The sequence below is a fragment of the Mesoplodon densirostris genome, chromosome 12 (assembly GCF_025265405.1).
Source record: "Mesoplodon densirostris isolate mMesDen1 chromosome 12, mMesDen1 primary haplotype, whole genome shotgun sequence".
NCBI classification, from domain to species: Eukaryota; Metazoa; Chordata; class Mammalia; order Artiodactyla; family Ziphiidae; genus Mesoplodon; species Mesoplodon densirostris.
In genome coordinates, this window is record NC_082672.1 from 89862672 (window position 1) to 89887374 (window position 24703).

The following is a 24703-nucleotide window of genomic DNA, read 5'->3' on the forward strand; positions in this document are numbered from 1 at the left end:
GCTATACACCTGACATTGACACAACATTGTAAATCAACTATACTCCAATATAAAGCAAAAATGTTTATAAAAAGGTTATCCTTTTATTTTTGTTTTTAAAAGTAATACATGTGAATTATAGGTAACTTGAAACATATGAACCTCTGCACTCGTTTCATCTATAAAATAAGAATAATTAGAATTTCTATCTCATCAGCTTTTTAGCAAATTAAATAATACATCTAAAGCACTTAGGACTGTGCCCAGTTTTTAACAAGAACTCAAAGTTAGTTGTTATAATTAAAATTTTTGTAAAGAAGAAAAACCATAGTTCTAGCACTTATAATTCTAGTAACTTTTTTGTTGTCTGCTGTAAAGTGCTATTTCTGTATCACTGTTTTCTGTCATGAGCATGACTTAAGAGCTAACAACATCTTAATAACAGAATTCACCATTACTGACTCCTGGGTTCTAAAAAGTTTTATCTTACCTTTTCTTCCCTGCACATCAAAATATACTACATCTGAGAAACTGAAAAAATCATCTTATTTAACACTAACTGGAAAAGATATATGTAGCCTCATGTTCACTGCCTCATTATTTACAATAGCCAAGAAGTGGAAGCAACCTAAAGTGTCCATCAATGGATGAATGGACAAAGAAAATACACATGCACACACATAGGAATATTATTCATCCATAAAAAAAGGAAATCTTGGGCTTCCCTGGTGGCACAGTGGTAGAGAGTCTGCCTGCCGATGCAGGGGACACGGGTTCATGGCCCAGTCCAGGAAGATCCCGGGAAGATCCCACATGCCGCGGAGCGGCTGGGCCCGTGAGCCATGGCCGCTGAGCCTGCGCATCCGGAGCCTGTGCTCCGCAGCGGGAGAGGCCACAACAGTGAGAGGCCCGCATACCGCAAAAAAAACAAACAAAAAAAAGGAAATCTTGCCATTTGTGACAACATGGATAGACCTTGAGGGCATTATGCTAAGTGAAGTAAATCAAAGAAAGACAAATACTATATGATCTCACTTATACGTGGAACCTGAAGAAACAAAAAGCAAACAAACAACAAACTCATAGATACAGAGAACAGACTGGTGGTTGCCAGAGGCTGGGGAGGCAAAAATGGGTGGAGGGGGTCAAAAGGTACAAACTTCCAGCTATAAGATAAATAGGTCCCGCGGGTGTAATGTACAGCATGCTGACAATAGTTAATAATACTGTATATTGAAAGTCACTAAGAGAGTAGATATTAAAAGTTCTCATCACAAGCAAAAAACATTTGTAACTATGTGTGATGATGGATGTGAACTAGAGTTATTGTGGTAATCATTTCACAATATATACTAATGTTGAATAATTATGTTGTACACCTGAAACTAATATAACATTGTATGTCAATTATATCTCAATTTTTAAAAACCTTATTTAATTCATTCCAAATCAAATTTGGTTTCCTGTTTCATATTCACTTCAGGAGAGAGCATTCTAGGCTCTAGTAACATTAACTCAAATACTGTTAGTGTATATTCTTGTTCATGTTTATTAAAGAAAAAATCAGTCAAGAGAACCATATAAATTCAGTTGCTATATTTTCATCAGGAAGCATCAAATCATTCCATAAAACCTATTATCATAGCCTTTTTACAACTTGTCATAGGTCTAACACAAATAGTTGATGTAAACCTAGACTGATTTTGTGAGTAACCACTAAATATTCTCAAACCATTCTTTTGTATTTATAAGATTTTTTAATTGTCTTTTAATAATATAAAAATTATTACAATACTGAAATCTTTACAATTTGCACTAAATGGGGGGTGAGGCTACCTGGTGCCCCCATCCTCTACTCTCTTAGCTTCACAGCTGGGAAATTTATTTCAATTACATATCTCAGTCACAGAGATTAATTAAGCATCATCCTAGCATGTAAAAAGTAGCTAGGTTTATTGATAATTATTCACAAATAAGAAAACAGAGGTATCTGCATGCCACAAGAATCCTCCCCTAAAAATTTTGATAATTCGGACTTTGATTTAGGCCCCAGTTCCTCATCATCTCTTTCCTGTGTCAGTGATTTTGCCATGATACTTTACAGTTTCTTTTACAAAAGGCAGAGTATACTTTCCTACCCCTTGCCTTTGGATTTGAACGTAAGGCTTGCTCTGGTCCATAAAATGTGGGCTGAAATGACAGTGTGCCAGGTCCAAGCTTAGGCCTTAACAGTAACTGCTGTTTCTGCTTGCTCTCTTGTACCATCACCACTACTCTGGAAGTACAAGCCAGCCTGCTGGTCCACGGACGATGAGCCTTGTGAAGCAGACCTGGACCCAACCTGTAGCTCAGAGCCACCCAGTAGCATCATCACAGCCACCCACTCTGACCCACAGGTGTGTGAGAAAATAAATAATTATTGTTCGTATGTCACTGAAATTTTGTGGCTTTTGATAACACAGGAATAGCTAACTGATACAGGGGATGATTTTAATTTGTTTTTCTTTTTTTTATCATTTTCTTTTTTTATTGAAGTATAGTTGAATTACAATGCTGTGTTAGTTTCAGGTGTACGGCAAAGTGATTCAGTTATATACTCTTTTTCAGATTCTTTTCCCTTAAAGGCTATTACAAAATATTGAGTATAGTTCCCTGTGCTATACAGTAGGTCCTTGTTGGTTATCTATTTCGGGATGATTTTAATTTTGATTACAGATTCCACCGTTTCTTTTTACCCAATGTTTTTCCTATCTGTTGCTTTGAAAATAAGAGGTTCCTCAGTGAAGTAAGTCAGACAGAGAAAGACAAATATCATGTGATATTGCTCATATGCGGAATCTAAAAAAAAAAATGATACAAACGAACTTATTTACAAAACAGAAACAGACTTAGAGAACGAACTTATGGTTACCAGAGGGGAAGTGTGGGAGGAAGGGATAGTTAGGGAGTTTGGGATTGACATGTACACACTGCTATATTTAAAATAGATTACCAAAAAGGACCTACTGTACAGCACGGGAAACTCTGTTCAATACTCTGTAATAACCTAAATGGGAAAAGAATTTGAAAAAACAGAAAGTGTAGGTATAACGATCACTTTGCTGCACACCTGAAACTAACACAACATTGTTAATCAACTATACTCCAATAAAAAATAAAAATTAAAAAAATAAAATAAAAAAGAGGTTCCTTTCCCCAAAATGATTTGATGAGAACACTTTTGCAATCCACCTGCTACCTCAATGCCCTTATTACTGCTTAGTTATTTGGCAAAAAATAATCCTGCATTATTAGAAAAAAGAGAAATTCTGGTCATGGATGGGAATAAGAATCTGGAACGATTTGACAGTTACAGTATTTATCTAAATTGTTTCTGAACTCTCTCTGGAAGTAGAATAAACTAAAATTCATGACTATTTTCATTCTCACAATGAGGCAATTTCTAGGACACGTACTAAATAAAGGTGCAGCTTGGGGAGATATATTTCCTGGGAATAATAAGCTTTAGCTTCCAGAATTCTAAGCTAACATAGTTTTGGCTTGTTACTCTTTCCCAGAAACACATATACTCAATTGCAGGTATAAAGGCAAGTAACTACACTAAAATCTCACTAAGCTCCTACATGGCAAATACTGCAGAAATGCAAATTGCTCCTAGCACTACTTCCAGTACAATGGAGCCTAAACGGCTAAATTATAGGCCTCAGACTCCCTTGCAGCTAGGGTTTCTGCTTTAAACATAGCACTCACCAAGCTAATGTGCCTTCACAGGACCCTGAAGGAGAAATGCACATCATGATGTGGTGGTAGCCATATGGCTCCTCTGGAAGCTCGCGGTGGTGGTGTTTGTTTCCAGGCAGCTGTGTGGCCAGTCTCTAGTTTCTAGTCCACCGCCAACGGGTGGGTGGCTAAGGAACAGTGGGTGGCAGCTACCATATCTGGCAACTTTCTTGTTTGTGGCCAAGACCCTGATTCTCAAATGGGCAGGAACAGCAGCTCCTTTGTTAATGCAGATATGTGTTACAGGAACTATTCCTCAAACTTCAGCCCGGTGCTTATTTCTTCAAAGGTTTAGAGATTTGCTTTTCAGGGTATCTAATGCTAGAACCTCTGCTAGGTTCTCTAACAAAGAAAAACTATCTCAGGATAACTATTCACCTCCTCCAAACCAACTACAGTCATCTCAGTGCAATGTAATGTAATCTTGAGAGCTGCTGATAAAATGCGTATCTCTTAGAGAAGACTGAATGAATCACTGGGTTTTGCCTCTTGGTCTTTTGGTTTCCACCTGACAAAGTTTAAGTATTATGCAAATACATTCCATCAAAGGAATAACCAGTGCTGAATATGGTCAAGGAGTTACCATATGTCCTAGATCTTTCTTTCAATGTTATATTAATGCATTCTAGTATCAAGTTTTCTTCTTTAGTAACAGTAAAATATTATAATTAATATTTATCTGTGGTTTACTTTGAAATAGAAAGCAGAAACCCCACTGAAAGGGGTGTGAGCAAAAGGGACATTTATAAGATTTTCAGGGTTATTAACAGAGTAAGAATAGGAAGTACTAAAAATAGTTTAAGAGGAAATATACCACGGATTTGTTTATTTTAGAAAATGTTTGGGCTCACAAAACAATAGATTCCACACAATCCATGGTAAAGCACTGTGGCCCACAGTAAGAAACAGAAGAATTAATAGCTCACAGTGAAGGCTTGCTGAAAGCATCTGGGTGTTCCCAGTCGGAGGAAACAACTCATTCTTGACCATTTAGCTACTGACAAACAACACGCGAATGAAAATATATCTAAACTGCTTCTGCTATACAGTTTTAAATAAATTTGCATATGATCTCCATAAAAATGGAAATCTAGGGCTTCCCTCATGGGGCAGTGGTTAAGAATCTGCCTGCCAATGCAGGGGACATGGGTTTGAGCCCTGGTCTGGGAAGATCCCACGTGTGGCGGAGCAACTAAGCCCATGTGCTACAACACTGAGGCTGCGCTCTAGAGCCTGTGAGCCACAACTACTGAGCCCATGTGCCACAACTACTGAAGCCCGTGCACCTAGAGCCCGTGCTCTGCAATAAGAGAGGCATGGACATATATACACTACCAAATGTAAGGTAGATAGCTAGTGGGAAGCAGCCGCATAGCACAGGGAGATTAGCTCGGTGCTTTGTGACCGCCTGGAGGGGTGGGATAGGGAGGGTGGGAGGGAGGGAGACGCAAGAGGGAAGAGATATGGGAACAGATGTATATGTATAACTGATTCACTTTGTTATAAAGCAGAAACTAATACACTATTGTGAAGCAATTATACTCCAATAAAGTTGTAAAAAAAAAAATAAATAAATAATAAAATAAATAAGAGAAGTCACCGCAGCGAGATGCCCGAGCACCACAACAAAGAGCAGCAGCCCCTGCTCGCTGCAACTAGAGAAAGCCTGCGTGCAGCAACGAAGACCCAACGCAGCCAAAAATAAATAAATAAATTTATTAAATAAATAAAACTAGCATGAGAGTAAAAGTCTTAGAAAAGTTTTACTAGCAGCTGAAATAACCAAATTCAACCTTGCATAATATGAATTGAACAGCTGCTACAAGTAGCATGTAAATGAGAGAAGAGGGTCTAGTCTGTTTATATTTAATGTGGACCTACAAATCCATAATGTGAAATGAATTTAAAAGATGTTGAATAATCTGAAGGTGGGAGAGACATAATCCTCACTTTCTTAGTTCAATAATTCAAAATATTTTCCTGAGCTTACTGTCCCAGATTATCCCAAACAGGAAATTAAACATTTAAAAATGTATTTTACAATGTTGTCCTCACAGCTGTCGATTGTGGTCAAGAAAAATTGATATAAATTGTGATAAATTTTGTTGGCTTAGGGACATGAATAAATAACTAGTAGCAGAATACATTCCAATAGCGAACAGCAAATACATTTATGTTACTTCTGAAAACCTTTAATGATATACAAAAAATTAAAGAAAAGCTCCCCAATTAGACACAATAAATGCCATCTACAAATGCTGGGGATTGAACGTGGGACTCAGGATCAGTATGGAGAAGTCCTTAGGCCCTTCCATTCACTCATGACCTTGGGCAAGTCCTTTGATACTTCTACAGATGTTGGCTTCTCCATCTAGAAAACAGTTTGGCTTGGTGATGAAGACAGTGTAATAAAAATGAACCTGATTTGGACTTTCCAAAGCCAGCTGAGTGCCAGACTCACCTAAGGAAAAATAGATTCCTGAGCCCTGCTGCCAGATATTTTAATTCAAATCCAGGATGAGGCCCTGGAATCTGTATTTTTTAAAAGCTTCTCAGATGATTCAAGTGATTAGCCAGTTTTTAGAACCACTGCACTAAAGGATTTATCAGATGTCTACCAGAAGCATTTTTAAAAGGCATGTGATCTGTTTTCAAAAAAGTATAAAATGATGAGTTCTAAAGAAGGAAAGCTACAGAATAATGCAAAAGCACAGGTTTCTAGTAGTGCTCTTTTGGCTGGCAACCTGAGATATAATGAAAAGTATTTAATGTGTTTAAACCACCTAAGTTTCCTGGAATGAGCAGCAAATCATCAAGAAGGTAGATAAATATTATATGAAAAGATGTATGCTTTTATCATGAACATCTTACTTTATTAATCATAGTAACAGCACTGGCAGTTCCTAGCCACTAAAGCCAGAACTTGGCCAGAAGACATCCATCTAGCAAGAAACATAAATTACCTATAGCCTCAGCCCCAAAGGCTTAATTATTGGTGGTGACTTAGGAACGCAGGGAGAATAAGTACTGAAAGGCGGCCAGAAATCATGCAAACTAGCATCACTCAAGGGCTCTACTTGCCAAAAACAGAAGAATCAAAAGACAAAAATAAAGGTCTCCCAAGTGTTTTCTACACCATTTTCAAAGTTGATGTGATGATCTGGTTTAGATTAAAAACTATTGGAATGTGACATTCTCTAGATCTGTAATATTCAGGCAAATGTCTTTTACCTTTGGACTTCTATTTTCTGTGCCAATGGCTCAATTTTCTCCTCTTTTCAAAATCCAATTTGGAATCTACCTCCTTTACGCCCATCACTTCAGCTGAATGTGGATATAGATTCCTTATCAGTTCAGTCTCCCTATTCAGGATCCCTTGCCGAAACTGTGCCTTCATTTGGCAACGTGCACATGGGCACTTTTTATCTCAGAAACCCCAAATTCTATGGTGTTTCTTCTTTTAAGAGTCTCTAATTACACCAAATGTACTACAAATAGCTGGGAGTTTCTTCTGAATATTATTATTTCTTTGGTTTTCCCCCTGCCACCCCTTGTTTTGTGCTGATTCTTAGTACAGAAGATACAACCGTACTGAACTACTACCTTTCTCAAAAGCAACATTTGCTCTGCTGGGGGTGGGGAGGAAGGTGGTAAAGACTGTCAGGATTTTGAGTTAGCATTTCATGACCCAGGAGAGGTATAAAAAATTAATTGTGCACTGCCACTGATAACTATGCATTCCTCCCTACACACAGGTACTAGAAGAACTCTGGAATCCAGGCCTGCTTGGACAACCTGCCCCATTTTGCTGGCCTGTTTTTGTTGTCATGGCGATAGTTTATCAGGGTTGAATCTGGCCCCTCTTTATCTGAAGACAGAACCTGTCAGTCAGCAACGTTTCACTCGCAGCGCGAGTGTGTGTGCTCGCCGGAGAGCTCAGAGCTCAGTTTCATCATTTCAAGGACAGATTAAAAGAAGATGAACGATGTGACAAAAGTGTTTTCCACATTAGAGCATAACAAAGGGGTGCAGAGTGGTCATAACTGAAGATAACAGGTGGTTAACTCCATCAGTATTTAATTTTGTATTTGCTAAAAATCAATGTCCATAATTTTCTGACTGTCGAAAAGACTCGTGTATATAATCTTCTGCCTCTGCGCTTTTTAGTACCTACATATATAGTGATCGTGCTCGATAAGAAATGGAAAAGAGGGAGGAAAAAAAGCAAGCCAGATACTTTTCACCAAGCTTCAAAGTTTCTTAGGAATCAGATTTTTTTTTTTTTTAAACCACAGTGTATGCAACGTATTAACCATCATTCAAGGTGGTGACAGTATCACTGGCTAAAATTCTGATAATGTCACAGGGGAAGGAAAGCTCCTTCCATACAGCATGGAGCTTCAAGCCCTAGACCTAAAGATTAAACTCTCAGGAAGGAAGCAACTACCCTTAAAATATATAAAATACTTTTATTTACTATCTCTTTCTTACAGGAACCACACATTTAACTATAACTATAAAGCAAAAAACTTTTTAAATAAGTGAAAACAGAACTGTGCAAAACAGAAATAAAATAAAATACTATAGTCCTATTCTGTGTTAGATGAAGTTTATCCTTCATGATATCTATTAATACCCCATGTTTTATTTTGGAGTTTCCTGCATTAGCATTCACTTGGTTTATTAGTGAAATCCAAGATATATTTATTTAAGAAAAAGATTAAGTCTGGATTGGTTTGTTTTGTGGCTTCTTGTCCTCCCTAAAAATGCTCCAAATCATCATTGTGAAATGCCAATACTAGTCACACTGGGAGTGCTCCTTTTTTATCCTTTCTTTACTGTATTTATTCTCCCTCTAATTTTTAGTTTGGAAGGATTTCTTTTAAACCAAGTATTATTTTGTTTATATTAAAATGTACAATAGTATGTCAACTGTTTCTTGCTGTAAGACACTAAACTAAGATATTTGAGTATTATCAGTGACCAAATAATCCATTTCAATCAACCTTACTGATACTGATGAATTATTTAAAATATTGATAATTATAGTGCATATGGATATAAGGTAAATGATAGAAAATACTATAAATGTGGAGTTGAAAACGAAAACTGAAAACAGACAACACATTAGAATAATAATTATCTAGTCGGATGATTACGTAACTCCATAAATGTGCTAACCTCACAGTGTTACTTTATAGTTTTGGTTTTATGGGTTTAAAGACTGAAGGAGTTTGACTAATAAAAAATTTTATTTAGAACTTTAAGATATTTTTTACATATTATAAACAACTGCATGTAAGTTAATGAAATTAATAAAATGATTATTATTGGTTTTCAAGAGAGGTTGTAAAAAATACTAAGAATAAAGGATAACAAGCACCAAAAAATCATGCAAAACTGAAAGCAAGATTATACCAATTTAGTAGTTACTCTAAGATTTATTAGTTCTGCCATAAAAATCAACATTATAATTTTGATGGCTTAAAAACATGAAAGAAAAAGTGGTGAATTGAAGTTTCATGTTTCTCTTACATTAAATAGCACAAAAACTATTAAATATATAAGAATCTTTTAAAACATAACTTTATTTATATTGGCAAGCAGAATATATGCAGCTCTTTATTTTGGCAAGTAAAAGACATGAAGTAAGAGTGACTGATTAGGTCTAGGCAACAATTTCACAGTTATTCCAAATACTAGTCATGCTGTAATACATGTCATTCCAAGTACTGTAATCCATAGAATTTGGAGTCTCAGTTCAGTTAATCTAGTTAAAAGTACTTGAGATGCTAAAATCTATGTATTTTTTTGAAGATTTCCCATTGAAATGTCATGAGAAATCATGAAAGAAAACCTCAATCGTGGGCTTTCACCTTTTCTGATCCTTGCACGTATCACATCCCTAAGTACAGCACAGTTTGTACGGCTTTTTCCATGGCTCCCACTATATACATAGGATGATCCTCAAATCTCCACCTCTGGGAGCTCAGATCCTTTTCCTGAGCATCAGTCTAGTCTCTCCAACTGCCAAAGGGACACCTCTATCTGAGGTCTCCACGGGCACCTTAAACTTGCTATGTCCGAAACTGATCTCATTATCTTTCCCTTAAACTGGCCTATTCTTTTTTTTTTTTTTTTTTAACATTAATGGCCACATCACTTACCTAGACACCCCAGGAGTCCTGCTAGATTCCTTCCTCTGCTCTACTTCTCCTTCCGTATTTAATCGGTGACTAAGTACGCCAATCCTATATCCTAAATATCTACTGAATCAAACATCTTTCACGGACCCTTTTAGTCACTGCTTTATTTCAGGCCTTAATTAACTTTGACCTGTATTACTGCAACAGCTTTGTAACTAGTTTCTTAGCTTCACCTCATTTCAGTCCATCTCCACAAGGCCATCAGAGTGATAAGAGGCTGAAAACTCCTCACGTTCAGGATTTAGAAGAGCCTTCATCACCTGTCATCACTCAATTCCTTTCAATCCTAATCCCTAAATGTCTCTTCTCGCAAAATATTTTCTTTTGCAAATGCTGTTCTTCTGCCCGGAAGGCACTCATTCATTAATTCATTTATTAACAACATGTTTATTGTCAATTACTAGACACTAGTAGGGCTTTGAAGATAGAGAGGTAGAAGACACGATCCGTAGCTTCAATCAAGATCGCAGAGTGAACTTGCCATTCAACCTCCCTTATCTCAGTTTTGCATATAAGAAGTTTAAGATGTCTATGGAGACTCGAGATCAACTCCCAACTCTTCCTTTCAGACTCAGCTGGAGAGACACCTTGTCTTGGAACCGTCCTCAGCCTCCCTGTTCTTCTCTTTAGTGCGGTGGAAGCACCACGTCCTGTGCGCCCCTGGCACCAAGGACATATTCTAGAACATTGTCACATGGAGCTGTAACTCTTGGCTTGTTTGAGTTCTTCCCACTGGGCTGGGAGCCTCCTGAGATCAAGGGCCTTACGGTGTCCCCACAAGTATAATGCCTGAGCCACAGATGATTTCACTCAGTAAATGTTCTTATTTCATGACAGTATACGTCATGTGGCCAGAGTGTACAATTTTTTATAGTTATGCTGATTCTTTAAAGCAATAGGAATTTTTAAGCCAACAAACTTAAAACTTTATTTCTTATATACTATAAACAATTACACTGTTATTATTTATTGTTAATAAAATTAATAAAATTATTATTATTTGGTCTCAGGAGATGTTATAAAAGTACTTTCTGTTTTGTTTCACGGTTTTATAGATACTCATGTTCTACAAACAGTTATGCATATACTTTTTCTTCATTTAAAGCAAAATTTCTTGATCTATATCTTTTTAAAAACGAACATTCTTCTAGCTTTAAAGAAACAATGATTAAGGAGAATCTGGAATATGGAGAAAGGCACTAAAAATAAGTTTTAAAGTAATATGTATTTGATGCATTTCTTTCTCTTTCATATACAACTCAATTTTTAAAGCAAAATAGTTACATATAATATAGTGTTTTCCTATTTTCACCTAACATTATATTATGAATCCTTTGAGGTTATTTATAGTTCTTTGAAAATAACTTTAAGCCTGTATATTACAGGGGCTATTCCCCAATTCATGTCACAATTATCCTTTATTTAGGTAAGTATAACATATCACTATTATAATTAATGTATGATGAAACGTTTCACTAATGTAAATGGTGCTATGATAACACCCTCACACATAAAACACTGTACACATCTCTATCTCTATGGTAAAGATTCTTAGAATGGAAACTGTTGGATCAGAAGCATAAACTTTTAAAGACTCTGGATACACATAAAATAGTTTTCCAGAAAGTCAGCACACATTCACATTTGTTTCTATATTAAATTCCTGGATACATTGCTTATCACCGTTTTTTTTTTTTTTTAAATTCACCTTCATGTGGAAGGGGGATTTACAAGTATATTTTCTCTAGCAGTTTAAGGAAGAGTGAGTGATGTGCACAACTGGGTCATGGTCACCTTCGTACTCTTATTTAGCTTCTCACAATAACCCTATAAAGTGGATATTATTGTCTCTATTAAAGCTGGGAGACAACCTCAAGGAAGTTAACACTGAAACATCCCATTTATTAAAGTTCTTCTCAGGAATTACCATTAAAACTCTCAAGACTGGGGCTTCCCTGGTGGCGCAGTGGTTGAGAGTCCGCCTGCCGATGCAGGGGACACGGGTTCGTGCCCCGGTCTGGGAAGATCCCACATGCCGCGGAGCGGCTGGGCCCGTGAGCCATGGCCGCTGAGCCTGCGCATCCGGAGCCTGTGCTCCTCAACGGGAGAGGCCACAACAGTGAGAGGCCCGCATACTGCAAAAAAAAAAAAACCCAAAAAACAAACAAAAAAAAACTCTCAAGACTGGTTAAGAGAAAGTAGCTGGTAAAAGTAGATGTTTCATTTTTTTCCCTTCTTTCTTTCCAGCCAGTGTGCAATTTGACAGACAGCCCTTAGTGAAAGGAGCTGGACCTAAGTGTTTCACCCATATCAGTCTCAAACTACCTCACTTGGAAACTAAACTAATTCAAGTGGGCAGGCAACCAATGGAGCTGTAAAAATCCTACTCACATCACAGATGGATGCGATGGCTGAGCCACAGTTTTCTTCTTTATTCAGAGGAGTATCCGCATTATTGTATGACATGGTCATTCGTGTGCACTGGCTACTCTTTTAACACAGTGTTGGAGGTGAGGTAGGTGGAAACAGTAGTTGTCTTTGAGATGGGCATCCAGAATGGGATACTGATTAAAATACTGTATCTGGTTAAAAATGACAAATTCTTACCTTAACTATTAATCCTTTCGAGTCCACCAACCATATCTTCTTTATGGCTTTCTCCTTTGGTAAACCTTCTTTCTCCATGGCCATAACAATCAAGTGTGCAATCCCTAAGGCAGCCTTAAAAACAAAAATGTTTCAAGTTGTTCCACATAATCCCTTATCAAGAGTTACATTTTACCTCATTTCGTCATTGTTAACAAGGAAGTACAAAATGGCTCTATTGACCGAAGGAGCTATATTCTTCACTTGTACTGGGAGTGAAGCATTTTTGTCACATTTGGGTTCTGCTAAATGACAATTATTTACTCTTTTTATTACAACAGAATCATTATTATGCTGCTTTATACTGAGCCACAGATAAACCAGTGATATCCTTGGTTGTCAGCATCTTTAACCCTGTTCATACAATTAAGATTTCCTCTAATAAGAAAATATTGAATTTAAAATAATGAACTGCTCAACCTTGCTTATGAGACTGTATTGCTTATTGTTCAGTTCAAGCTCTGCTAACTGAATTGGAAGAATGAAGCCTGGTCATTTGGATGAGAACTTGACCAATTAGGCAATAAAATGGAACACTTAAAATATGTGTTCCCAAGCATTTATTTACTCTCTTAATTTGGACAAAGAAAGTACTGTGAGATTTCTTGCAAGATTAAAGGAATCAACTCCTTTGGTATATGATAAATTTGGTGATGATCTGTGAAATTTCCAAAACATTTTCAGGGACAAACTAGGGCCAGTTTTGAATCATCCAACCATGAATACCTCTCTCCTGCTGAGTACCAAGAACTGGCCTGTGGCATTCAACAAAACCCTTTGGAAATTTAAAGAAGTTTATTAAAATTAAGTACAGCATGTAACAATTCACAGAAATAAAAAAAACCTCAAATTTTAATGAGCTGTAATTTAACCTTGATTTTTATTCTGATGTGAAAATAAATTTGTGACTTACAGCCTGAATACTTTCACATGTTTATATCTTGGCATGTAAGTTTTAGCTTCTTGTATTTTGCTTTATTTTAAGAACAAGTAAAATCAAACCCAACACAGTATACACCGTTTCTTCCAGTATAATACATTTATTCATAATCATATTAAATTTGAAAATTTAAGGCTTCTTAAAATATATATAGCCACAAAGTATTTCCTCGTTTATTACATTCTATAATTCTAAAAAAGATTTTGGCAGTTTTCTCACAAGAAGCTCAAACTAAATTGACATTTTAATTTCTATTTTGGGGGTGAATTATTATAACTGGAGTCTAATTTTCTTCTTTCAAATGATTAACCCATAGAAAAAGAAAACAGGAAACAGCATTATTTTGTATTCCTGCCATCTCTTTCCAACAATTTTAAATGTTTTAGTTCTTTTGCATGTGAATGGTTATACTCCATGATGAATCCTCGATTCAAAATATTTTTTCTAAGAAACTTCTATATAGTTATGTATGTGCACATTGAATTGTGAGTCAAGTTAAGAAAATTTTTGTATGTGACACTGGAGGATACTAAAAGTTATCATCAGCTATAATAGCTTAAATACTTAAAGGTTTCTATATATAATTAGTCATACATTGGAAACTTTTTTGGTTCCTGCATGGCACCTTAAATACGCCTAACAAAAACCCATGGCAACATTTGATAATCTTACAAATTGAAAATTGTGAAAATATCTCTATGCCTCTAAAGTCTCCTGTGAAAAACTAATATGCCTCAATACTTAATTTGAAGAATATTTCAGTAAAACCTACAGTTTCAATAAACTAAAAATTTGAGACACTACCTCAAACTTCAAATTCATGAGTAATTAGAATGAATGTTATGTTCACTAGTGTAGGAGAACGTAAGCCCTACATAAGGCAGGTACCTCTCCAGCTCCTTGGAATAGTATTGTTTGATCAGACAGCTTATTCTTGGTTATTCGAAGGGCTGCAAGGATGCCAGCAACTGCGACAGATGCCGTTCCTGCAACAAGAAACACCCTGAGCAATCCTCACATGGGCGCTGCTGTATCCCGAATCCCAAGCCTCAAATTGATACTCATGTCTTGAAATCATCACACAACAGGTTAACTGGTGCAGAAAAGGAAACTGCGGTTGTCTGACCCCACGCTTGCATTTGATGTGAAATTCTCAGGCTACTGACATCTGTCTTTTAAGATAGCAACTTACGACTGTTGAAAACTTTCCAAAAAAAGAATGTTCTGTAGCTGAATTTGGTGATGCAGTGACTAAGAACCTGCTGGAGAGGATGTGGAGAAGAGGGAACCCTCCTACACTGTTGGTGGGAATGTAAGTTGGTGCAGCCACTGTGGAAAACAGTATGGAGGTTCCTCAGAAAACTAAAAATAGAGCTACCATACGATCCAGCAATCCCACTCCTGGGCATATATCCAGAAAAAACTATAATTCAAAAAGATTCATGTACCTCTATGTTCCTAGCAGCACTATTCACAATAGCCAAGACATAGAAACAATCTAAATGTCCACTGACAGAAGAATGGATAAAGAAGGTGTGGTATATATGTATATACAATGGAATATTACTCAGCCACAAAAAAGGATGAAATAATGCCATTTGCAGCAACATGGACGCAACTAGAGATTACCATACTAAGTGAAGTAAGTCAGAAAGAGAAAGACAAATATCATATGACATCACTTATATATGGAATCTAAAAAAATGATACAAATGAAGTTATTTACAAAACAGAAATAGAGTCACAGATGTAGAAAACAAACTTATGGTTCCCAGGGGGGAAAGGTGGAGGGGGAGGGATAAATTAGGAATGGGAGGTTGGGGTTAGCAGATGTAGGCTTTTATTTTATTTTATTTTATTTTATTTTTTATTTCTTTTGCGGTACGCGGGCCTCTCACTGTTGTGGCCTCTCCCATTGCAGAGCACAGGCTCCGGACGCGCAGGCTCAGCGGCCATGGCTCATGGGCCCAGCCGCTCCACGGCATGTGGGATCTTCCCAGACCGGGGCACGAACCCGTGTCCCCTGCATCAGCAGGCGGACTCTCAACCACTGCGCCACCAGGGAAGCCCAGATGTAAGCTTTTATATATAGGATGGATAAACAACAAGGTCCTACTGTACAGCACAGAGAGCTATATTCAATATCTTATGATAAACCATAATGGAAAAGAATATTTTAAAAAAGAATGTATATATATTCAAACTGAATCACTTTTCTGCACAGCAGTAGTTAACACAACATTGTAAATCAACTATACTTCAATTTTAAAATAAATAAATAGATAAATAAATTAAAAAGAACATGGGGTTTGGATTCTTAGGTGGATTTCCAGCTCAACCTGTTTACTAGCTGAATGAATTTAGAGAAATCATTGTGTCCATCACTTTGCTCAGCTGTAAAATCAATGTAAAATACATTGATTTTAATACTAAGTGCTATTAGAAAATTTAAATGTTTTAATTTTCAACTGGAAAAATTAACAGTTAATAGCAACGAAAAACTGATGTTGGTGCAGTCTTTAATCAGCTTCCTACCTATGATAAATCACTGGTGACTCCCAAAGACGCTGGACAAAATTAATGTAAAAATTATTTAGGATAAAAACTGAGCTTTTCTCATCATGACTCATGGTAGTAGAAACTTCACCAGTTCTAATTTTATTACTTTGCCATATAAGCTTTCACAGATCACAGAGCAGTTCTTTTGCTTTGAACATAATTACATGGCTCAGTTTCTTCATGGTTCACATCTGAAATGTAATTCTGAAGCTTCCTGCAGTACCTCCCTGTTGTATCTACAATTTATTCCTCTAAAGTAACATGCTACCTATGATTCCTAGATCACTCAGCTGGGTAGTAAAGCCTAGTGAAACTTTAAACACCCTCATTTAGTTAAAAAAAAATAAACCAAAAAACATAGATTAGAATAGGTTTGAAGAGTGACACAATGATGAAGTGTTATCTATGCCAAGTACCAAAGATGCATTAAACATTTCACCATCAGTAGATTTGTTCTTTTGAATCTTTTGGTTGTTTGCTTCTTTCTTATAGAATTTGGTAGTCACAAATAAGATCACAAATAAGATTAATTATTAAAGAGCTGTGTGTCTCTTGCATGTTTTTTATTTAGGAACACAAATATAAAATGCTTGCAATTTTGAGCCACCATGCAACATATTATGAATTGCAATAAGTCACACATCACACAAAGGCCACTCTTCTATATATTATTTATGATGAAAGCCTGTGTAAAAATAAGGCTGATCTACATAAGAAAGATACCATGGCAGGTTTAGAATGGTATTTGCCTCATACATCAAGATAGATTGACTAGAGTTGTTAAACAGATGAAAAGAGAATTTTAATTAGAGAGGTACAGCTATCCAGCCACTAGATGAACACTTATTCACAAATAGCATCTCAAGCTGTCTCTACATTGGCCAGAAGTTTGGATTTAAGGGACTCTAAGCTCCCTTCCAACTCTGAAATTCTGTAACTTTAAGGGTCTCTACAGATTTTACCAGCACCCCAAGATTTAACCAGTTGAAGAGTCAAAGTTGAAGTATCATCAACAATCACTGTGTTTGTACTATTGTTTTGATTTTTAAATAGAACTGGGCATTTAAGGATAGACAGAATAAAATATTCCAAAAGATACTAGCTATAATGTGTGACATTTTTATATGGTTATGCTACATCATTCTGCACTAAAACTCAAAATGTTTTAAGTTCAGACATATTACCACAAATAAGGCAAAATGAGTCTCTATCTACACTGGATATCAGAGCCTCATATTTAAAAGTATATTTTATGGGGATTCCCTGGTGGTGCAGTGGTTAAGAATCCACCTGCCAACGCAGGGGACACGGGTTCGAGCCCTGGTCCGGGAAGATCCCACATGCCGTGGAGCAACTAAGCCAGTGAGCCACAACTACTGAGCTTGCACTCTAGAGCCCACGTGCCACAACTATTGAAGCCCGCGCACCTAGAGCCCGTGCTCCGCAACAAGAGAAGCCCCTGCTCGCCTCAACTAGAGAAAACCTGCGCACAGCAATGAAGACCCAACACAGCCAAAAATAAATAAATTAAATAAATAAATTTATTTTTTAAGTATATTTTATAATATTTCCTGAGGACATAATGAAACATCTAAACTTCTCTTTACAGAATTAATTAACAAAATTAGAAATATTTAGCACTACCAAAAGGTGAACTTGAACATGATTCTTCTACATAACCTGGTCCTACCGCCTGATACTGCCTTGATTTAAATTTCATTGCAATCAAGGGAGAAAATGTGGCAAGTTGATATTACATAAAAATGTGAGTCTCCACATTAAATTTTTCCAAAGTAACTTCTGCTTTGAGATTGAAATCTAAACTTTTAGGAAATCAAAGAGAGGTTAAAGTTTATCTTTGTACTATCACTTTTAAAGAGTACTTAATATTTAACATTGTTAGCGAGATACTAAAGAGTCAATCTTAAAAGTGTAGAAGCTTCTATTGTCTTTGTGTACATTACAACTTTAGCATTAAGTCGCCAGTTATGCTGTCCCTTTGCTGTGGTTATTAAATATCAGCCTTACCTTTTATCAAAGAATCACTTCTACTAATGCAATTCATTTGTTAAATCTGATTAGACTTGCTATATAAAACTAGTAGAGAAGACTTATGTATAATCAAATTATTACAGTGCTTTACTAAATAAATAGATCAGGTGAAGTACAAGAACTAGAAGCAGGAGGAGGATGAATAAATGTGTTTAAGCACAGACTGAGGCATTTAGGGTACCTACCCCGGTCCTGAGGGGTGAACGTGAGAGGTCCAGGGTAACTACCCCAGTCCTGAGGGGTGAACGTGAGAGGTCCAGGGTAACTACCCCAGTCCTGAGGGGTGAATGTGAGAGGTCCAGGGTACCTACCCCGGTCCTGAGGGGTGAATGTGAGAGGTCCAGGGTACCTACCCCGGTCCTGAGGGGTGAATGTGAGAGGTCCAGGGTACCTACCCCGGTCCTGAGGGGTGAATGTGAGAGGTCCAGGACCTCAGGCAGGAGAATACGCTGTGTGGGAAGAGCAAGTGCAGAGACAGGGAGGCAGGGATGACTGTGAAAAATCAGGGCTGAACACATAATTTAGTTTTCCTTTCCCGCAACAAACTCTACTAAAACAACAGAAAGAAGATCTTAAAAAAAAAAATCAAAGAGACCAGCAGAAGAGGACAGCAAGACAATTTTAGAAGCTGGAAGGCAGATGGGCAAATGGCAACTGACTTAGTAGACCTGAGCAAGCTGAATTCACGGCCAGCCATGGGTATGCTAAAAAGCAGTGGGACTGACACAGCAAAACTCTCAGAAGGCCCAAGTGTAGGAGGCACCAAGTACCTCTGGAAGTGGGGATAAAAGAGAGGCTACACACAGGAAGCTGCTCAAAAATTTGTTAAGAAGTTATCTGAACCCAGATCCATTTCCCTCTCCTGTCGGCACACAGTTGACTCTCCCACACCCTGGAGGTTTAGAAAGAAACTAGAGGTTTATTTTCTAAAGAGGGTCTCCGGACTGTAAGGCACCAGACATAATTGTAAGGTTCCAGGGATAATGGTGCAAGGGTACCATACTCAAAATAAGAAGATTAAATGAAAGTTTATTCTTTCCCTACTTGGCTTGAAGAATACTGGCAGAAAGTTGACACTGGCAGGAATAATAAATAATAAATAAGTCACCTATAATCCCATTGTCTAGGTACAGTAATTTTCAACATTCTGATGTACATTCTTGCAAATTCAAGAAAACTTTATAGAAAAATATTTCATGGGAATAGAATCTAAAAAAGAATGGATATATGTATATGTATAACTGATTCATTTTGCTGTACATCTGAAACTAACACAACATTGTAAATCAACTATACTCCAATAAAAATTAATTTAAAAAAAATCTCATGCCATGCTTATTGTTTTAACATACTTATTTAACATATTTTTATCACTTAAAAATATTTTGTGACTATCTTACCATATCAATAATATATTTTAGAATATTATTTTGTATAGCTATAATATCCTATAGGATGAACCTGTGATAATTTATTTAACCAAACCTGTATCTTTGGGTATTTAGAGGCTTTCTGATTTTTGCCATTAAACATAACATCACCATAAATATTTTTATCTGAATAGACATTTTTCCAGAGAAGACATACAAATGGGCAAGACCTCACTAACCATCAGGGAAATGCCATTCAAAACCAGAATGGGATATTACCTCACACCTGTTTGAATGGTTATTATCAAAAAGACAAGGGACCCTCCTGTAATTTGCTACAGGATGCATTTCCCAAATTGCAATTCCTCTGCTCTTCCTGAATAAACTTAATTTCTGGCATTAAAAAAAAAAAAAGACAGAAAATAACGCATGTTGTCAAGGATGTAGAAAAAAAAGAACCCTGGTGCACTGTTGGTGGGAATGTAAATTGTGCAGCCTCTGTGGAAAACAGTATGGACGTTCCTCAAAAAATTAAAACTAGATTTACTATGTGACCCAGCAATTCCACTTCTGGGTATTTCTCTGCAGGAAACGAAATCACCATCTTGAAAAGATACATGCACCTCTATGTTCACTGCAGCATTATTTACAATTGCCAAGACGTGGAAACAACCCAAGTGTCCAATGACAAATGAATGGGTAAAGAAAATGTGAAGTAGATATATATATATGAATATTATTCAACCACTAAAGGGAAAGAAATTCTATCTTTTGTGACAACAGGGATGAACATTGAGGGCATTATGCTAAGTGAAACAAGTCAGACAGAGAAAGACAAATACTGTATCTCCTTTATATGTGGTATCTAAAACAAAAAACAAACACATAGATACAGGGAACAGACTGGTGGCAGTTGTACAAAATGGGTACAGGGAGTCAAAAGGCACAGACTTCCAGTTAGAAGATAAATAAGTTCTGGGGGTGTAATGTACAGCATGGTGACTAAGTTAATAATACTATATTGTACATTGAAAGTTGGCACAAGAGTAGATCTTCAAAGTTCTTATCAGAGGAAAAAAAATTTGTAACTATGTGTGGTGATGGATGTTTACTTATTGTGGTGATCATTTAGCAATACATACATGTATCAAACCATTAAGCTGTACACCTAAAATTAATACAGTGTTACATGTCAATTACATCTTATTTTGAAAATAAACAAATATTTAAACTAACTAGCTAAATATCCTTGTATATTTGTTTTGCACACCTTCGCCTGCAGAGGATAAATTTCTAAAAACAGAATTCTTGGATCAAAGATCTGCATAATATTAAGATTTGTGACATGTATTGCCACCCCAAGAGTTGTACCAATTTATATTCCCAACATCAATGTACAAGAGTGTTCATTTTCTTAAAGCATAATTAACAGTTGGGATTACAATAAAAATCTTTGCCAGCTTGATACAGAAAATGAGTTTGTCATCTGCTGTTTAATACGCTTTTTAAAACTTGGTGTGGTTAAACTTTAAAACATGTTTTCAGGCCAATGGTATTCCTTCATTTGTGAAATGTCTGTTCTACCATGTCTGATTTTGATCTTTTCAATTATCAAAGCATTTGGTATAAGATTAGGCTACATTTACCTTATTTTTAAAAATCCTAACAAGCTAGTTCATTATGGCAAAAATTTCTATGTAAAATGCTTAGAATGTCAAGTTAGAGAATAGCTATTCCAGAGAGGGTATTATGGGAAGAAAAATCTCTTTTTGCAGCCGATTTTAAATGACCAGAAGATGAGACCTTATTCTTTTGATCTGAATTTGTTGAATTCTGATGGTCTCCAGATTATATTATTAAATCTCCATTTCTTTTTTTTTTAAGATTTTTTTTATGTGGACCATTTTTAAAGTCTTTATTGTATTTGTTACAATATTGCTTCTGTTTTATGTTTTGGGTTTTTGGTCGCAAGGCATGTGGGATCAAACCCGCACCCCACCCTGCATTGGAAGGTGAAGTCTTAACCACTGGACCTCCAGGGAAGTCCCGTAATTTCCATTTATTAATAGCTAATTTGCACACTTTTTCTAGTTAGCAATAATTTATAATTAGAATGCATTAAGGTCTAAATAAATTTTGAACCAAAATCTCTATCATCTAAGATTATTTTCGATCATTAATATAGTAGAATTTAAGTATTTTTAAAAATCAAATACTTTTCATAAAATGCTAATAAATTTAAATAACACATCTGTAAAAAAAAAAAAGAAAAAAGTTCCCCCAAAGGCCCAGTGTAAAAGCATTTATTTACACGGTAAGGATGTAATAGTTACGTAATTATTTTTGTTGGCACTAGAATGCAATTTCTATGCCCACAGTGAGGAAAGTATGACATCTGTGGGCAAAATAGTAAAAACATAAGGTTAAAAAGGTAAAATAGAAACATATGGGGAAGATGTGTCACTAAGGACACTATTTTGGTATGGAGAAAGCACAAAATAGTTTGGTCATTGCTAGTCAGAACCCCAATAACTTGCCAAAAGTTTTGTCTAGTCAGAGATTAGATCTATTTTTCTCAAACCTAACTTTCTGTTGGCTAAGGCAGTAGGACGCTAAAATGTGGAAATATGTAGACTGTGTGTGTGCAGATTATAGTTTAGGTAGATTAGTTGAGGTGAAAACTAGTTATTTAATGCTCCATACGGGTGATCTGCTGGGGGAAATGTTCTGCTGTGGATTCTCAGGGCAGCTCCACATGCAGTGCTCTTGGCTTGGCCTGGCATTTGCCTCAGATTTCCTGTTCTCCTGACTTTAATTCTGATGCAGCCCAAGCCTTGACCCCTAAATTCTTGGCCACAGTTGACAGAAATGCTGACCCTAATTCCTAATTGCTCATTTTGTTTGATGATTTGGATTTAGCATTCTTTTCCCTAAACTGAACTCTGATAACTATTTATTCTGTAAAATGATTCAAAATTATGCAATACCGGTCTTTAACGTCTATACAGACATTTCTGTGAGACCCACAAAATCAAAAGATATAGACTATTAAAGAATAGCACAGGGAGATCAGCTCGGTGATTTGTGACCACCTAGAGGGGTGGGATAGGGAGGGTGGGAGGGAGGGAGACGCAAGAGGGAAGAGATATGGAAACATATATATATGTATAACTGATTCACTTTGTTATAAAGCAGAAACTAACACATCATTGTAAAGCAATTATACTCCAATAAAGATTAAAAAAAAAAAAGGACAGGACAATTTTGTTCAACAGTTAACTGGTGGCTACTTTAGAGTTTACTACAAAATGAACTGATAAGTGACTTATAGACACTGATCTACAAAGCCTATGTCTGTAGCATCAAAGGCACTCTATCATTATACATTATATCTTCAAGTTAGGGTTATAGAACATTAAAATTAGACTGTCTTCATTTCCTTTCTGAAATCCTCCACATATTCACTTCTTATAAATAAATGCACAAAAAAATGAATACAAAAAGAAGAAAATGAAGTTGAAATAACATAAGGATCTTTGTCATGAAGATGGCAATAAAGTAATAATGTAATTAACATCACAAAGGATTTTAGGAAAAGAAAGAGTAGACCAATTACGTTAGTGTGCCTCAAAACGTAAAAAGAGACTCATTATCTTTAAATACACTATATTTACATAGCTATGTTATACTAAAGAACTTAAGCATAGTCAATTTTAAAAATTATAAAGTATATTTTAGTTGATAGAGTATTTTCACAAATACTATTTTGTCCACAATATAAACTCTATAAGAGAAATATTATCATCCTCATTTTACATTTAAACTTTTCTTTGACCACCTCATTTCCAATGGCATTCATCTTACTCCACTTTGGCTACATTCCTCCGAAGTTTCATCTTGGTTCATCTCTCGGAACTAATCCTTCTTGGAAGAACTACATTAGAATACCTCACTCATCATGGTCGCAATCTCCTACCTTTCCAGTTCTTTACTCAGTTATCCCCATTATACCAATTGTTTAATTTCATGGGAATCTAGCCCTTTGGCTCTATCTACTCATCCTTATATCTTCATTTCCTTCTCTATCCAACTTAGTGCTATGGTCATACTTTAACCTTAACTCTTATCCCGTTGTCCTTTCTCTGCACAAATACATAAAATACCCAGCATAGATAAACCCAACTGACCATCCTGGCCTTGCCTACCCCTAAGCTCCTGCACTCAAGCTGCTCAGCCTGGGGTCATAGTATGTTTGTGGTTTTCAACTTCAATGGACCCTCAGCACCCACTACTGAATCCTTTTGTGTTTCATGGTCAGATGGCTCTCTAGTCCTCTACAGCAGTTCTTTCAAATTCCCTTTACCCTCATCAAACTTCTAATCCTCTCATTTCCAAAGAAAAAAATAGAAGCTATTATATAACTTCCTGCCATAGATGAGAAATTAAAACTCAGAGAGGTGAAGTCAATTGATCAAAGTCCACAGCCAATGAAGAAGGAGCAAAGCAAGTCAGTCTGACCCCAGAGTTCTTAACATCTATATGTTATAATGCCTCTCATTTTCTCATTCTCAGTTACTGCCTTCCCATTCTACCAGTTCTTCAAGGCAAACACCTAGGTTCTATCCTTGGCTATTTCCTCACCTTCATCATCAACAAATCATGTGTCTATTTCTTAGTCTTGACTGGCATTTTCCCAGAACCAGGCACCATCATCATGCACTTGGACTACAGCAACAGCCTTTAAGTCTGCTCCCAATGAATCTAGTCTCTACACTGAAAACAGTGAAAGGCATCTCTCCAAAATGCACACCTACCTTAGCCAACCTAATTCCTTTGTTCGACTCTCACCAACTCTTTTTAGACCAGAGGTTGGCAAACTCTTTCTGTACATGGCCAGATAGTAAGTATTTTAGGGTTTGCGGTCACATGATGTCTGCCCCAGACTTACAAAAGCAATCATAAATAATACACAAACAAATGGGCATGGCTATGTGGCAAGAAAACTTTACAAAAACAGACAGCGGGCTGGATTTGGCCCATAGGCTGTAGTTTGCTAACTCCTACTTTGGACGTGTTACAGTCATTCATTCCATTAACATTAAGTACCTTCTATGGGCTGGGCACTGTATTAATGACAAGGTGATGAACAAAACAGACATATTCTTGTCCTT

The 24703-nt window shown here is 36.5% G+C and overlaps 1 protein-coding gene across 1 annotated transcript in view; it reads right to left on the reverse strand.

The window, feature by feature from the left end:
- Nucleotides 1-24703, reverse strand: part of ME1 (malic enzyme 1) — a 182868-nt gene that overhangs the window by 17390 nt on the left and 140775 nt on the right. Inside the window, exons 8-9 of the mRNA XM_060114418.1 lie at nucleotides 14440-14537; nucleotides 12573-12686 (exon numbers count right to left, since the gene is read on the reverse strand). Of these exons, the coding sequence (XP_059970401.1) occupies nucleotides 12573-12686; nucleotides 14440-14537 (212 nt within the window). The remainder of the gene's footprint in view (nucleotides 1-12572; nucleotides 12687-14439; nucleotides 14538-24703) is intronic.